General features: G+C 38.3%; 2 protein-coding genes across 2 annotated transcripts; both read right to left on the bottom strand.

Moving 5' to 3' along the window:
- Positions 1-1,012: 1,012 nt before the first annotated feature.
- Positions 1,013-2,137, bottom strand: LOC135236501 (olfactory receptor 5K1-like). Its single transcript, XM_064302928.1, has one exon. The coding sequence runs from the start codon at positions 2,073-2,075 to the stop codon at positions 1,137-1,139; it is 939 nt and encodes a 312-aa protein (XP_064158998.1). The 5' UTR covers positions 2,076-2,137; the 3' UTR covers positions 1,013-1,136.
- Positions 2,138-9,216: 7,079 nt separating this feature from the next.
- LOC135236604 (olfactory receptor 52D1-like) lies at positions 9,217-14,192 on the bottom strand. Its single transcript, XM_064303072.1, has 3 exons — positions 13,217-14,192; positions 10,597-10,725; positions 9,217-10,342 (listed from the first exon to the last, which is right to left on the bottom strand). Exon 3 carries the CDS (start codon positions 10,329-10,331, stop codon positions 9,411-9,413), a length of 921 nt encoding a protein of 306 aa, XP_064159142.1. The 5' UTR covers positions 10,332-10,342; positions 10,597-10,725; positions 13,217-14,192; the 3' UTR covers positions 9,217-9,410.
- Positions 14,193-14,895: the final 703 nt, after the last annotated feature.

Here is a 14,895-nt window from a genome sequence, read left to right as displayed (position 1 = left end):
AACACATAAAAAATGTATTTATTTAATGAAAACGTTATCAAACACCCACATCACCATGTGAAAAACGAATTGCCCCCTTAAACTTAATAACTGGTTGCACCACCTTTAGCAGCAATACCTGCAACCAAACATGCTTGATTTTATTTTATATCAGTCTTTCCATCGCCGTGGAGGAATTTTAGCCCAGTCTTCTGTGCAGAACTGCCGTAATTAAAACAAATTGGTTGGTTTTCAAGCATGTACTGCCAATGTCAGGTCCTGCAACAGCATCTTTATTGGGTTCAAGTCAGAACTTCAATTTCTGACTTGTTTCTCTTCAGCCTTTCAGATGTAGATTGGTTTTTGTGTTTTGGATCACTGTCTTGCTGCATGACCCAATTATGCTTCAGCTTCAGCTCACGGAAAAATAACCAGACATCCTCCATTAGATATTTTTGGTACAGAGCAGAATTCATGGGTCCTTCAATAATGGGAAGCCAAAATTTGTCCTAAAACTTCATTAAAGATAGTTGGCCATGGCTGCATTAGATATCACTTGGTATATTATAGTTGGAAACAATGCATAATTAAATGTCTGAAACATCAAACTGACACAGCCTAATTTGCCTAAAAATACAAAAATATAAAAGCATAAATATGGAAAAACTCTTAGCAAGTACTCTTATTAGGTATGGTAAATTAAAAAATTACTTGAGTATTATTTGTGATAGAGTACATTATAAAAAAAATAATATTGATATTGTCTTCAAATTCAGTTTTCGTCTTGCAACAAAATAAATGCTGCCAACAATTTTATGTATTGTATAAATTAATAAATTTAATGCAAATTTCTATTTTAACAAAAGGTTTCTGTGGCATTCGGTCCGCCGGAGAGGCGGATTGGTCTTGGTTGCGCTGGCTGGTGTAGCTAACGCAGCCCATGTGCGTGTGCTCTCTCCACCAGCCGGCGCAACCGAGACCAATCCGCCTCTCCGGCGGACCGAATCTCACTGTTTCATAACCAGTACTCACGAGGGGCCTGCAAGTTGGAAAACATATTTTACTTAAAAAAAAAAAAAAATTAAAAAAAAATTAAAAATTAAGGTCTTGGAAATAATGTGAATATTATATTTTTTTGAGAACAATACTTCAATAAATTATGGAATGTTCACTCCCTTGGATTCCTTAAGCCCTCCCAAAATTTTTTTCCGAACTTTAGTCAGTTGTACTCCATAAATAACCGGGTTGAGAATGGGAGGAATAATCAGAAATTCCAGTGCCAGGAAATTTCGTAGACCTTTCGGAATATCTCTGGATCCATATCGAGAATACATCAAGTCAAAAAGTAAAGCAACTGACACATTGATCAGTGCAAGAAAATGTGGCAAGCATGTCTGCACAAATTTGCGCCTGTTTTCTGCAGACTTGAAACATGTTCTGATCAGTTTAACGTAAGAATATAAAATTGAAAGCATGTGGCCAAAATACACAATAATTATGAAGTAACCAACCGCATTATTCACTGTAGTTGAAAAACAAGAAAGCCTTGCAATAGACCAATTCTCACAGTAAAGTTTTTCTATGTGTGAACCACATAAGGTTAATCTTTGACTCAAAAATATCACAATCGACATAAGCAAAAATGGTGGAGTCCAGGAGAATATTATAAATTTTACAACAGTTTGATTAGTCATAATACAATGATACTGCAGTGGTTTGCATATTGCAACATACCTGTCATAAGCCATCACTGTTAAAATGGAATAATCACACATAACAGATGAGTAGATAACAAATATTTGCAGGAAGCATCCAGCATAGGAGATAACATGATTCTCAGAGATGAGATCATATAAGAATTTAGGGTAGAAACCTATTGTTCCATACAGTGCATTAATACACAGGTTACCCAGGAAAATGTACATGGGCTCATGGAGGGATTTCTCTTGAAGGATGGTGACAATTAGTACCATGTTGATGAACGCAATGAGAAAATAAGTAATAAAAGTTGCAGTGAAAAGAACATATCTAGTTTCCTTTGTTTCATCTTCTAATCCAGAAAGACTGAAAAATGAGGCATGAGATGAGTTCTCCATTTCCACTGTGATTAAAATGCGCTGGAGCTAAAATCCAAAAAGTCACATGCTCTTATCTATAAGTACGGTTAAGGCAATTAACAAAATAAATAATTGTCCTGTGTCTGAATATCCCCTTTCTTCCCTGGGAACCAGTTTGTGCTTTAATATATACCCTCTACGATTGCTGGAAATGCACGGTACAGTCAACGAAATACAGTGAGAGACCTGGGACCTGAAGGCATAGTGCACTTAATGCCTTGGACACAAATCAGGAGTGACCATTTCTCAGAGGACTCATAACTTTCCACAGGTAACCTTGAAAAACACAAATGGTTTGGTACAGTGAAATCAAATTGATCGTACTTAGTGCTTGACTAGCTTAAAGCAGTCGCCAAACTTTTCAGTTCTCACCATTTTATGAATAATATATTTTACTCATAGGAAATTTTAAGATAAGATCATGTAATTTTATTGAGGAATGACTTTAGACTACATTCTGCGATGTTATACGAATCACAACTGTTGAGGAATCAAAAATGTATTTGTTTACTGAATCAAAGCTAGGTGAACTATTAATAGTATTTCTCATAAAAAATATTGTTAATGAAAGCAGTTGGAGTCTTTAAATTGCCCATTGGTATGAGTGTGTTAGTGAATGGTGAGTGAACGATGTGTGTGCCCTGCGATAGATTGGCAGCCTTTTCAGGGTGTATTCCTGCCTCTCGCCCAAAGCATGCTGGGATAGGCTCCAGCACCCCCCGTGAACCTGCTCAGGATAAGCGGGATAATGATAGATAATGGATGAATAGCTAGTTAGTTTTTTGTTAGCTAGCTAGCCAAATGTTGTGTCATAAATGCTATTATGATAAATCACAAAAGCTGGTTACTCATTGTGGTCCTGCAGAACTAGCTGTGTGTCACAGGGAAAAGATAAAAAGAGAAGCTCTCTGAGACATTGGGCCTCATTTGCTGAACGTTTGTTTGGTTCTTCTTACTTTTATTATTAACCCCTTTGTATAATCCCCTAGTGGCCATGACGCCAGTGTCCTGAGATTGTTCAACCAAACTGTGAGTTGAAACCACAAACTCTGTGTTTAGAATTTATTAGTAGGTGATACACGACAACTCTGTCAAATACGGAGTTTCTAAGAGCCACCATTGTCGCATTGTCGGTTGTCCATTTAACAAGCACCCCCACCCAGCAGTCTCATCTGCAACTACACCCCCAAAGCGTGACACACTGGACAATAGACACTATTCTGGGAGTTCAAAAAAATGTTATTTTACCACCATAAATTAGTATTCTGTCATAGCTACACGATAAACCCGGGTTATTTGAAAATGCTGAAGTTATATTTTCCCCAACTTGGATCAGAGCTATTTTGGAGGACCTGTTCTGTCATAAAGAAGTGTCAAAAGTTTGAGACCTTTTAATTTTGGGGAGTGACTCCAATCCAAAATTTCACTTTTTTCAACAAACCTGTATTGGTTGCGTAGATTGTTTGGGGGAGTGGGATTAAACAGAGCACAAACAAAGGTGTGAGGTGTGTTCTGTGGCCCTATTGGTTGTTAGAATTCCTTCCCCATTGGCTGTCATAGTTGCGACTTCAGGGGATTGGATCCAGACAACGGTACAGATTTACTTTTGGAATTTGTAAATGCTGTATTTCAAATAACTAAAAAAAAAAAAGTATTTAAAAGTAATTAAAATACTTTAAATTTGACCCAGGTCTGGCCTGCACAAAACTTTGCTCACATATACACAGTTGCCGTTCTTTGGGTAGAAGTAGTAGTTCTGAATGAAATCTTGCATGAATTAAGCTTTGTGGATGTTCCTGAGTAACTGTGGCATTATATGTTGAAAGAGATGTTGCTGTTGAGTTTTCAAAGGGAAATATTCAGAGTATTGAGTGCCACAAAAATATGGGTCAATAGAGGTCCATTGAATCAAGATGAATTGCATCCATAAAACTCGTCAAATCTCAGCGAAACTATCTGAGGTGATAGATAGTAAGTGGAACAATGCCAAAAATAAATGGTACCCCTCAGGATTTGTTCAGTAAAAGGCAATGTGTATTTATGCCAAATTTCAAGTTTTTATTGATAAAGGGAAGGATCCAAAATATAGGAGGTCCATAGGTGGTGCCTCAGACTCATACCATGTAAATATGACTCTCATTGTGAGATCCAAGAGCACTACCTATGGGGGGGCACACATTATACTTTTTATGGTTTCTAGGGTTAGGTTTGTGTGTGGATGGGGGTTAGTGTGTATTTCCTAAATCTAGGATATCTTTAAGGCATTTGCTGAAGAAAATCACCAATTTGAAGATATACGAAAACACAAAGTAATTTCTGGTCGTATAGATCGTAACATGATAGGAAGGTAAATAAAACTTCATGATACTGTTAGAACACTTGCAAAATGGGGAACGTTTGGCCACATTTGACATCTGAATTACACTACATTACATTACATTACAGGCATTTAGCAGACGCTCTTATCCAGAGCAACGTACAACAAGTGCATTAGTTCAAGGTGCAGAGGTGCAAAAGAAACACACGAGAGTGAAGTAAAGATCGTAGTGCCAGAAGTGACCACATAGATCAGGACTCCAACCCTGTAGGGCAGGGGTGCTCAATACGTCGATCGCGATCTACCAGTCGATCGCAAAGGTAGTATTGGTAGATCGCATGAGTACCATGGTGGTTGAATGTGACACTTCCCAGTTGTCTTTAGGCAACAACAAAACAAATGTGCATAATTTTTTTATTCTTCAGTCATTTCAATGTACTTTAAAACGTATTTTTCTAAGCCTAAATTTCCCACTATAAAAATTCACCCGAACCATCTGGACGTGGTAATGAGAACTGTCAGTTAGCTATGATTGACAGACCGTGCCCCGTTACCATAGCTACCCCCATGCTACGCTCTCTTTGGGAGACTGAATTTTCACAAGCTAGCTAGCTTAGTAGTATATCAAGTATCGATAGATAGCTAAGGTAAGGACGTTGACTTATATCCAATTATAATTTTTGCTATCTAGCTAGCCAAGTTAAGATAAAAGCACAACTATAACGTCCTCATAAAAGCAAACTAGCAAGCTAACGTTATCGATAACATTGCCTTATGAAAGCAAACCTCCTAGCTAGCTAACGTTAGCTAGCTAGCTAAATGAATATCTGATATTCTGATAACCAGAAATAATCTAAAGGCACTCTAATTTAAGTGAACCTAACGTTAGTCAAACATTTGCATTGTCTGAACAGCAGGACGGTGTGTCCTGTCAGATTTCTTTACGGAGCGTGGAAATGGGAGTGGTTACTGTATTCGTGACGCAGCAAAATGACAACTTTCTCAACCGGTTGAAAATAGGACGATGAATTTAAAACACATATTTCTCCAAAAATACAGAACGGACATATTTAATACTTTGCTCATTGTGTTTCTTCAATGCCTCTTGTGCAAATAGCACATAAAACCGAGAAATTGTGAAAATCACCATGGTACTCCTTTAAAAAAAATAGACGTCAGCCTATCATCCATCCCGTCACTTGATTGATATAGGGCAGCCAGTTAGATGACATCTGAATTTTTCTGACACTTAGGTCACTGCGCATGCGCAAACAACTGCGCCAAGTGCAGCAAAACTAACAAGCTAGTCAGTCCAAGTACCGTTCCACCATGACTGATGAACATTTGGAAGTGTGCTTGAGGCTGGCTGTCAGCAGCTACTGTCCGGACTATGTATCCCTGGCTGATTCAATTCAGTGCAAGTCATCAGATTAAACTCAAATAATGACAAAAAAATGTACATAGTTAATTATGTTGTGTTGTGCAATATTGGCTCATGCGGTTATGCAAGGTACATCAACATACATTGTCCATATAAAGAATCCTCAATATATTTGTAAATAAATATATGTTTTGCATTTTTGTAGTGGGTAGATCATTTTGACTTGGTCATTTTATAAGTAGCTCGCATGCTGAAAAAGTGTGAGCACCCCTGCTGTAGGGTAACCTGTTCAGCAAACAAACAATCCTGCCAAGTACAAACTAGCACTGAAATCACATTTGCCTAATCAGAATCAGACAAAAACAATCCTGCCAAATAAAAACTAACGTGATCATATTAGCCCAACTAGGTACATTGAGCTAAACTATAGGCTAGGGAGGGGTGGGGAGAGGTGCAGCCTGAAGAGATGAGTCTTTAGTCTGCGTTTGAAGGTAGTCAGGTTCTCTGCTGTTCTGACCGCCACGGGGAGTTCATTCCACCAGCGAGGGGCCAGGACAGACAGCAGACGCGAGCGGGCAGTGCAGACACGAAGAGGGGGAATTGTTACCTAACTCAGTACTCGGAGGTCTTTGACTTAGAATTGGACACTACAGATAAATGATTTGTCAATTAAATAGATACTCGGTCACGCACAACAGTCAAAGCTTATAGAAGAGAGAAGCTGCTCTCGGTACGAGACACAGCATATACAAAAATATATATCTGGGCTCTTCGGAGACACTACCCAAAGTAGACACTGGACCACTCATACAAAATAAAGCATGTTTATTTAAATAAGACTGATGTTTTGACTTAGCATTCAGAGTCACCGGGTAAACTGGACAAAGGGGGAGGTATATATGTCCTCTCATATGTTGACCTGGCATGTGCATAGCAATGACAAAAAATGAAAACAAATGTGTGCATACACATACATTCATCCATTGGCTATACACACATTTATAATTGCATATACATACATACACTATCTAGAGCAAACATACAAATGGGAGTGTAGACATATGTGTACAAAGACGTGTAGACATAGTGTAGTCTCTCTAAGAACTTGGGCATATATTTTTGTTAAATTATTTCTGAAGTTCACCCTGCACAGTCAGAGCACAGTATGTAGGACATGGAAGCCTGTGATCTGTGACCTTTCAGCATGAACTGCATCATTCCAGGCCCTCTCCAGATGGAAAAAGAGAAATGCAGATGATAATGATGTAAATTCTCTCATCAAAGTCAGTGTGGCCTGAGCCTCCTCTCCAGCTCACAGGGAGCCCATATGAAGCACTCAGGGGTCAGAGTCCCCAGGCTGTCCAAAGGGAGGTCATTATTCCCTCTCTCTGAGACCCATCGCTCTCAGCTCCTCACTCCATCCCCACTACAGTCTGCAGACAGCTGCTGTTTCTCACGGTGTCCTTTTGGTCTCAGGTGTGAAGGGCTCTAAATTGCTATCCAGGGGATGAACATGTACAGTGGACTAATGACCTCCTGTAATGTCTAATGACTAATGAATGATGGACTAATAAACATGTTTATCACTTAATTGGCTCTGTCTACTGTTGACCCTCAGAGAGAGAGAGAGAGAGTCATTGGGTCCATCTACCGAAGGGAGTAATCAGTTCACAGATCATTTTATAAAAGAATGGTTACGTCATCTAGCTTTGGCCTTCCACATGCATCTGTTCAAATGAATTCATAAGGTGCAGCATGAAGCCAAATTCATCAAATTCTGGGAAAATTGATATTTAGAATGTTTGCACCGGTACCTCACAAGTTTTAAAAAGAAAAGTTCCTACATAATGAAACAACCGCACTACATGCAAGTTAATCAGTGCCATAAATAACTACATATGTAAATGAGGCTATTTCAGTCATTGTTACGCTGATCTTTTTCAAACTTTGTCTGCCTCAACACAGTGCTATGTGACATAGATGTGTACCAGGGTTGAACCCAATCGGGTAAAAAATGCTGCCACAAGCGATTAAATATCCTGCATTTTCTGTCTGTTTCTTAAATGTAAAAAACACAATTTCACTGTTATTAAATCCAGACTTGGTATATTGGCTTAAGTCATATTCTGAATCAAAGGAAACAACATCATTAATAAGGTAAAATGAGAATGATATCAACGCCTGAAAGAAACAAAGATGCTAATTTTAAACAGAAAAGTTTCTTCGTAAAAAACAAAACTAAACATGGCCGTCACTAAAGACTGAATACACTGCTTTGTCAGCAGTGTTTTTTAAGGAGCTGAAGCACATGACATAAACTTGGAATTTATCAAACTTCATTCCAAAGACCTAAAGATTGGAAGACCAGCTATTTTTATTTTTGTCTTCATTGATGTCCATTATAACAGCCTTAATTGCTACTTGCGGCCATATCTTCTTATTCTTATTCCACATCAAATTTCTCTGTTGCACTCCTCCTACAGCTCAAATATGTTTTCCGAAATTTACAATTTTATATTGAAAAAATTCCCGTTGATTAACACTGATGAAACGTTCAGAATTTGAACAACGGACGTCACAGTCGGTTGCTGCAGCTGCCACTGATATAGACCGTCTCTCCCAAAGTTTCTAACCTCATTAAATTTGTGGGTGATCAATACAAGTTCTAACCAAATTTATAAGAGTTAGTTTTCTGTTAGCAGAAAATATCTAAACTAGCACACGTCTAATACGACCAATGCAAGGACTACAACTACTAAACAACAATTACTTACATAATTACAACTACAGGAAGCCTTGCATGCCCTATTACTATCATTAGTCTTCTTACTCTACATATTTCTACTAGTACTGCTAGCATGCTAGGCCTTTTCGAGCCAACTTGAAGGTTGTCCTCAGACTTTCCTGTCTCTTTATGCTCTGTGCTCATAGATGGTGAATCATGAAATGGTGGACGTTACTTCCTTCTCAGAGGTTGACCGAGGACAGGTTTATGCAAATGGATAGTTTAAATTAATGGGCTTTTCAGAGGACCACAGCTGTGACTTAAAAACTTGGGCCAATTCTGAGTGGGTATTTTAGCCTGGTGATTTATCTTCACCAGAACAACATGAAATACACCTTTCATGATTTCTGATAGTGTACTTTCACTTTAGTACCAGAAGACTGAAAATCTTTAATTGAATTTTCCTTAAAATCAGAATATATTTCATTTGTCCATATAACTTGACTGACCAGTTTCAGACAGACCAGTGATCAGGAGGTCTGGTATTGCCACTGACGTGTAGTAACTCCTGCCTGTATTTTCGTGAAAAACGAGCGCATATGCAGCTGAGATGGAACATCTTTCACTGCCCCCTTCCCCCCTCCAGCACTCCAGTGCAACATTGTGCTTTGGAACAGAAACACACACTGAGCTACTGTCCACATTATTCTGCTTTATTACAAACTTTTGCTTGAGAGATAAAACATTCCTGCTGGACCCAGGACTTGTGCATGATTCAAACCAGCCTATTGCAGGCAGCAGAGAAAGACTTTTCACACAGTGTACTGCACTGAGAGTAACAGAAAATGTCGTGTCCAAGGCTGCTGAACAATCTTGTGCTCTCTACAAAAACTACTTTAAGCTACGACACTGCTTCAGTAGTCTTTTGCGAACCTCAGTCAGTTTGAGTCCATAAATAATTGGGTTGAAGAGAGGAGGGATGATGAGAAATTGTAGCGCCAAAAAATTGCGCAGACGCTCTGAGATATCTCTTGATCCATAGCGACTGTACATTGTGTCAAACATCAAAGTGACTGTGAAATTTGTTAAGGCACATAAATGTGGCACACAAGTCTGCATAAATTTAATTCTGTCTTCTCTACTTTTCGTGCACACAGAAATCAATTTAATATATGAAACCGTGGTGAAAATTGCAAATACTAAAAATGTTAGAATAACAATAAACCCAGTCACATTATTTACCACTGTTGCTTCACAAGAAAGTTTCACAATGGACCAGTTTTCACAATATAATTTATCAATATGGGACCCGCATAATGTAAGTCTTCTTGAAAGTGCTATAAGCAAGGACATCATGAAGTAGGGAAAAAGCCAGCAAAATGTTATTAATTTATACACCATCTGACCTGTCATAATTGAATGATACATTAAGGGTTTGCATATGGCCACATAGCGATCGTAAGACATCACAGTGAGTGTTGAAAATTCACACTGTACTGATGAATAGATCACAAATGCCTGCAGGAAACATCCTTCATATGAGATAACATGATGTCCAGAGAGCAAGTCGGATAGGAATTTAGGGTAGAATCCTGCAGTTCCGTACAGTCCATTAATACACAGATTGCACAGGAACATGTACATGGGTTCGTGGAGGGCATTTTGCAATGTAATGGTGAGAATTAGCATCACATTTACAAACAGAATTAAGCTATACACAAACAGAGTCAGAGAAAATAAAAAATAACGACTTGTCCAAGTTTCATTCAGTACAGATAAATGGAACACTTTCACACCTGATACATTTTCCATTGCTGGTGTACCTGTAAAAGAAAAAATGGTTGCAGGTGATTTAAAATGAATAAAATATTGCATGGCTAATAGTAATTTGACACAGTTATGCACATTATAAATATGCTATTGTTTGTTAGAAACCAAATTGTCTTTTTTACTGCACGTAAAGGCAATTCTATGCATTAATAAATTATACACTAGTTTTTTGAACAATGTATGTCTTCAGTGGTATTTGTTTCCATAAACCCCTAATGTAATATTTAAATTAACATTAATTCCGTACCTGTAACATACTGCTTAAGAGGATTTTCTGTTCCAGCAGAATGTGTCCTGTGATGTTCATTAACATTTAACCCCTTATATAGTATTTCTCACAGTAGGTTGGGCTGTTGTTCTCTGTGCAGAACATACCCTGTGGATCACAGTAAGCAACACTTTCATTTCTGTCCACAGAGTATTAACTGTCCCAACTTTTATTTCAGACCTACGATACAAATGTGTTCCTATTAATGATTCCTGTTTGGTAATAACAATAAACGTGCATATTAGGTCATCATCAGTTCTATTCAAATAGATTAAAATAGTTCTCGGCTACATTTACACCACCTGGTATACATGACTGAATTCTGATTTTTTGTAGCACAGATCAGATGTGCATTATGAACACACAAACAGAAGAGAAGCACATGGGATTTAATATTTTCAAATCCGTTTTGGGCCACATTCACATCACATTCAAATAAAACCAATAGGAATCTGACGCACCAATAGGACTTTCCCGGTCATTGCGATTCGCTCATCATTCATATGTTATATTTTCATACTTTTTTTTTTTTTGCATTTGAATGACGTGTAATAATTATATGCACAAGTGCTTTCTGCTGGTAGCATGAAATATTTAGAGAGTAAATTATATGATTTATACCGTGCGAAACTATTGAATGACAACCTGTCTTTATTTTTTAATTTTATTATTTGTTTTATTTGATAAACACAGTAAGTTATGAACTGGGTGCTGCTCAAACATTGGCAGTTTATTATGGTTAGCTTGCACTCATTTATAACGTAAATACAGCTAGATAGGCTAGTTGACAACAATGAAGTTACACAAAATGTTGTAATAAGACTATTATATTTTCTTTAGCTTTACAAAAATGAAAGTGATACAATCACCCCCCCCCACCCCACCCAGGGGTACATGTGCTGCTTTATAATACGTGACTTTAGGCTTGTTGATTTCTGAAGTCACTTGAAAAACCTGAAGCCAGAAGTTTTTTTTGGACTTCTTTTCGAAAAATGTGGCCGCTTGTTTGGAAAAGTCCCAAGTGACCTTGTTTTTTTACAATTACTTCAGTTAAATAACACTAGCTAACCTATTATTTAATTTTGATATTTCCCCAATTCCACCCCCCATTTCCTCCACTGAGTCTGTGCAGATTACAGTCATACATTCGGCACCATCATGTTAGCTTAGAATTCTTTTAGCTAACAAGATAACAATAGCTAAAAATTGATATCTAATAATTGATAGTTTCGCAGTGCTGCAATGAGAAATTGAGGTACTTTCAACTGAGTCTGCTGTGAACTCTAATCATGGTGGGATTGAGCTCCATAGACCAGGGCGATCTGCTCATGGGAGAAAAATTACGGTTCCTATTGGTGTTACCATAGATGCAGCTATGGTGGTTGCCTTGATGTGCATTGATAGTGCAATATTGTTTTTAAACTTACAACATTTTTGATAAATATTCAGTTACAGACTCCCCAGATTATTTCAAGCCTAAGAATTAAGTACTGCACTTGGTTTTCCAAATTTGATGAGGATTGGACATAGTGTTCATGAGTTACAGCTGTTTAAGTAAAAAATGGCCACACCCACAATAATTGATTGACATGTTATGCACAAATGGTTTGCAGCATTAAAAAAAAGTGATAACTTTTTTTTCAGGCTACGCCAGACACGCTCTGTGTTAAATTGGGTAAAGATTGGACCAACTTTGCAGAAGAAGAAGCACGAAATATGCTGTTTGCAAAATTAATAGTGGAAAATCAAAGTGGTTGCCAGTGGTGGCAACCTCCCCAGACACTCCCACGTCACTCCCCTGCTCACTACCCTCCACTGGCTGCCTGTTATAGCTCGCATCAAATTTAAAACATTGGTCCTAGCATACCAGGCAGTCAAGGGATCAGCCCCAGCTTACCTCCACAAGATATTCAAACCCTACATGCCAGCCAGATCCCTCCGTTCTGCTACCTCAGGACGCCTGGCACCTCCCCCTCTTTGCACCTGCATTTCCAGAACACGTCTCCTGTCTGTTCTGGCCCCACGATGGTGGAATGACCTCCCTGTGGAGGTCAGAACAGCTGAGACACTGACCCATTTCAAGCGACGGCTGAAGACTCATCTCTTCAGGCTGCACCTCTCCCCATCCCTCCCTACCTCCCTGTAAATGACTGTAAGCTTAGGGTTGTAACTAGGCAGCTGTTTCGTAGATGACTTAGGTGCATTAACTGTCTTAACTACTGGGGGGAGTGGGGTGTTCTCTGCTTGGACCCCTAATAATAATCAGAACAAACACAATAGAGTTCCAGCACTTCATGCTTGGACCCCTAAGAATAGAACTGGTCCTTTTTTCAGTTGTTTTATCCACTGAATTACATCCCAGGGACAAAGCATGGCCTAAAGCAAGGAAAATGGATGTGCAGTCAGATTGGTAGGTTTTTAAAAAAGCTATAGCCTACATCCTGCGAACTGATAAAGAAGGCAAAATTTGAATATTGCATCTCTTCATTATGGAAAGGCGAGGATAATCTCTCAAAATGGTTAAATCTTTAAATTCTAGCTTTCCCAAATATTTATCCACTCCATCCACACTGACTCTGGACATATTGCTGATACTCACAGGATGTGTGACTTCGTAGAAGAAATTTTATAGCAGCAGGTAATCTTTTTAGAGAACTCAGTCCAGTCCTGACCTCGGTTCTGAATTCGATTACCAAGTTTCCAGAAAAGAGATTATTGTTTACATTTTTGGATTTCACAGTGAACGAGGTCCTATCAGAATCATACCACATAGATGTAAAGAAATCCACCCTGGGAGGATCAGTTAGTCTTGCGTAATGTACTAGGTTCCAGGGCATCCGTCTTTTTACTAGAAAAAAAGCTGTTATGGCTGGGGATGTGAAGTCTCAATTCATAGAAGTTAAGAAAGGAGCACCTCCAGGATCCGTACTTAGACTTATTTTGTTTACAATCTATATAAATTATATAGTTAGTCATATAAAAAAATGGAAATGTTAACTTTTCTGCAGATAACACTGTGCACTACTCCTCGGCACAAACTGGTACCCCGGTGCGTGCATACTTGCAGTCTGCTTCTGATGTTATACAGCAAGCTCTGTCTGGTCTTAAGCTAGTTCTGAATGCTCAGAAAACTAGGTTTGTAGAACACCTTCCACTGTTCAGAGGGATGATGGTAGAGAGAAGTGTGATTCACTGAAGCAGATCAGTTTACCCCAGAATCTTCCTAAAAATCTGAATTAGAAACATGATTATTGCATTTGTGCATATAAAATGAACTTGTTCTCAAAACCGTTTCAGACAGACCAGTAATCAGGAGGTCTGATATGCAGTAACTCCTGCTTGTATGTTGGTGGAAAAGCAGCACATATGCAGCTGAGATAGAACACCTTTCACTTTATTATCACTTTATGCTTTAATACAAACTTTTGCTTGAGAGAAAAAACATTCCTGTTGGACCCAGGACTTGTGCATGATTCAAACCAGCAGGCAGCAGAGAAAGACATTTCACACAGTATACTGCACTGAGAGTGAAATAAAACAGCTGCTGAAGCATCTTGCACTCTTCACAAAAACTACTTTAAACTATGACACTGCTTCAGTAGTCTTTTGCGAACCTCAGTCAGTTTTAGTCCATAAATAATTGGGTTGAAGAGAGGAGGGATGATGAGAAATTGTAGCGCCAAAAAATTGCGCAGACGCTCTGACATATCTCTTGATCCATAGCGACTGTACATTGTGTCAAACAACAAAGTGACTGTGAAATTTATTACAGCACATAAATGTGGCACACAAGTCTGCATAAATTTAATTCTGTCTTCTCTACTTTTTGTGCATACAGAAATTAATTTTACATATGAAAGCACAGTGTACATCGCAAGTCCAGCAAATGTTATTATTACAATGAACCCACTTATATTATTTACCACTGTTTCTTCACAAGAAAGTTTCACAATGGACCAGTTTTCACAGTAAAGTTTATCAATATGGGACCTGCATAATGTGAGTCTTCTTGCCAGTGTCATATTCAAGGACATTGTGACATATGGATAAATCCAGCAAAATGTTAATAATTTACACATCATCTGACCTGTCATTATTGAATGATACATTAATGGTTTGCATATTGCCACATAGCGATCATACGCCATCACAGTCAGTGTTACAAATTCACATTTTACTGATGTGTAGATCACAAATATCTGCAGGAAGCATCCATCGTATGATATCATATGAGAGCCAGAGAGTACATCATATAGGAATTTAGGGTAGAATCCTGCA

This window comes from Anguilla rostrata, chromosome 12 (genome assembly GCF_018555375.3).
Source record: "Anguilla rostrata isolate EN2019 chromosome 12, ASM1855537v3, whole genome shotgun sequence".
Taxonomy (NCBI): Eukaryota; Metazoa; Chordata; class Actinopteri; order Anguilliformes; family Anguillidae; genus Anguilla; species Anguilla rostrata.
Note: the sequence above shows the minus strand (reverse complement) of the source record. Positions and strands in the feature narration are given on the sequence as shown.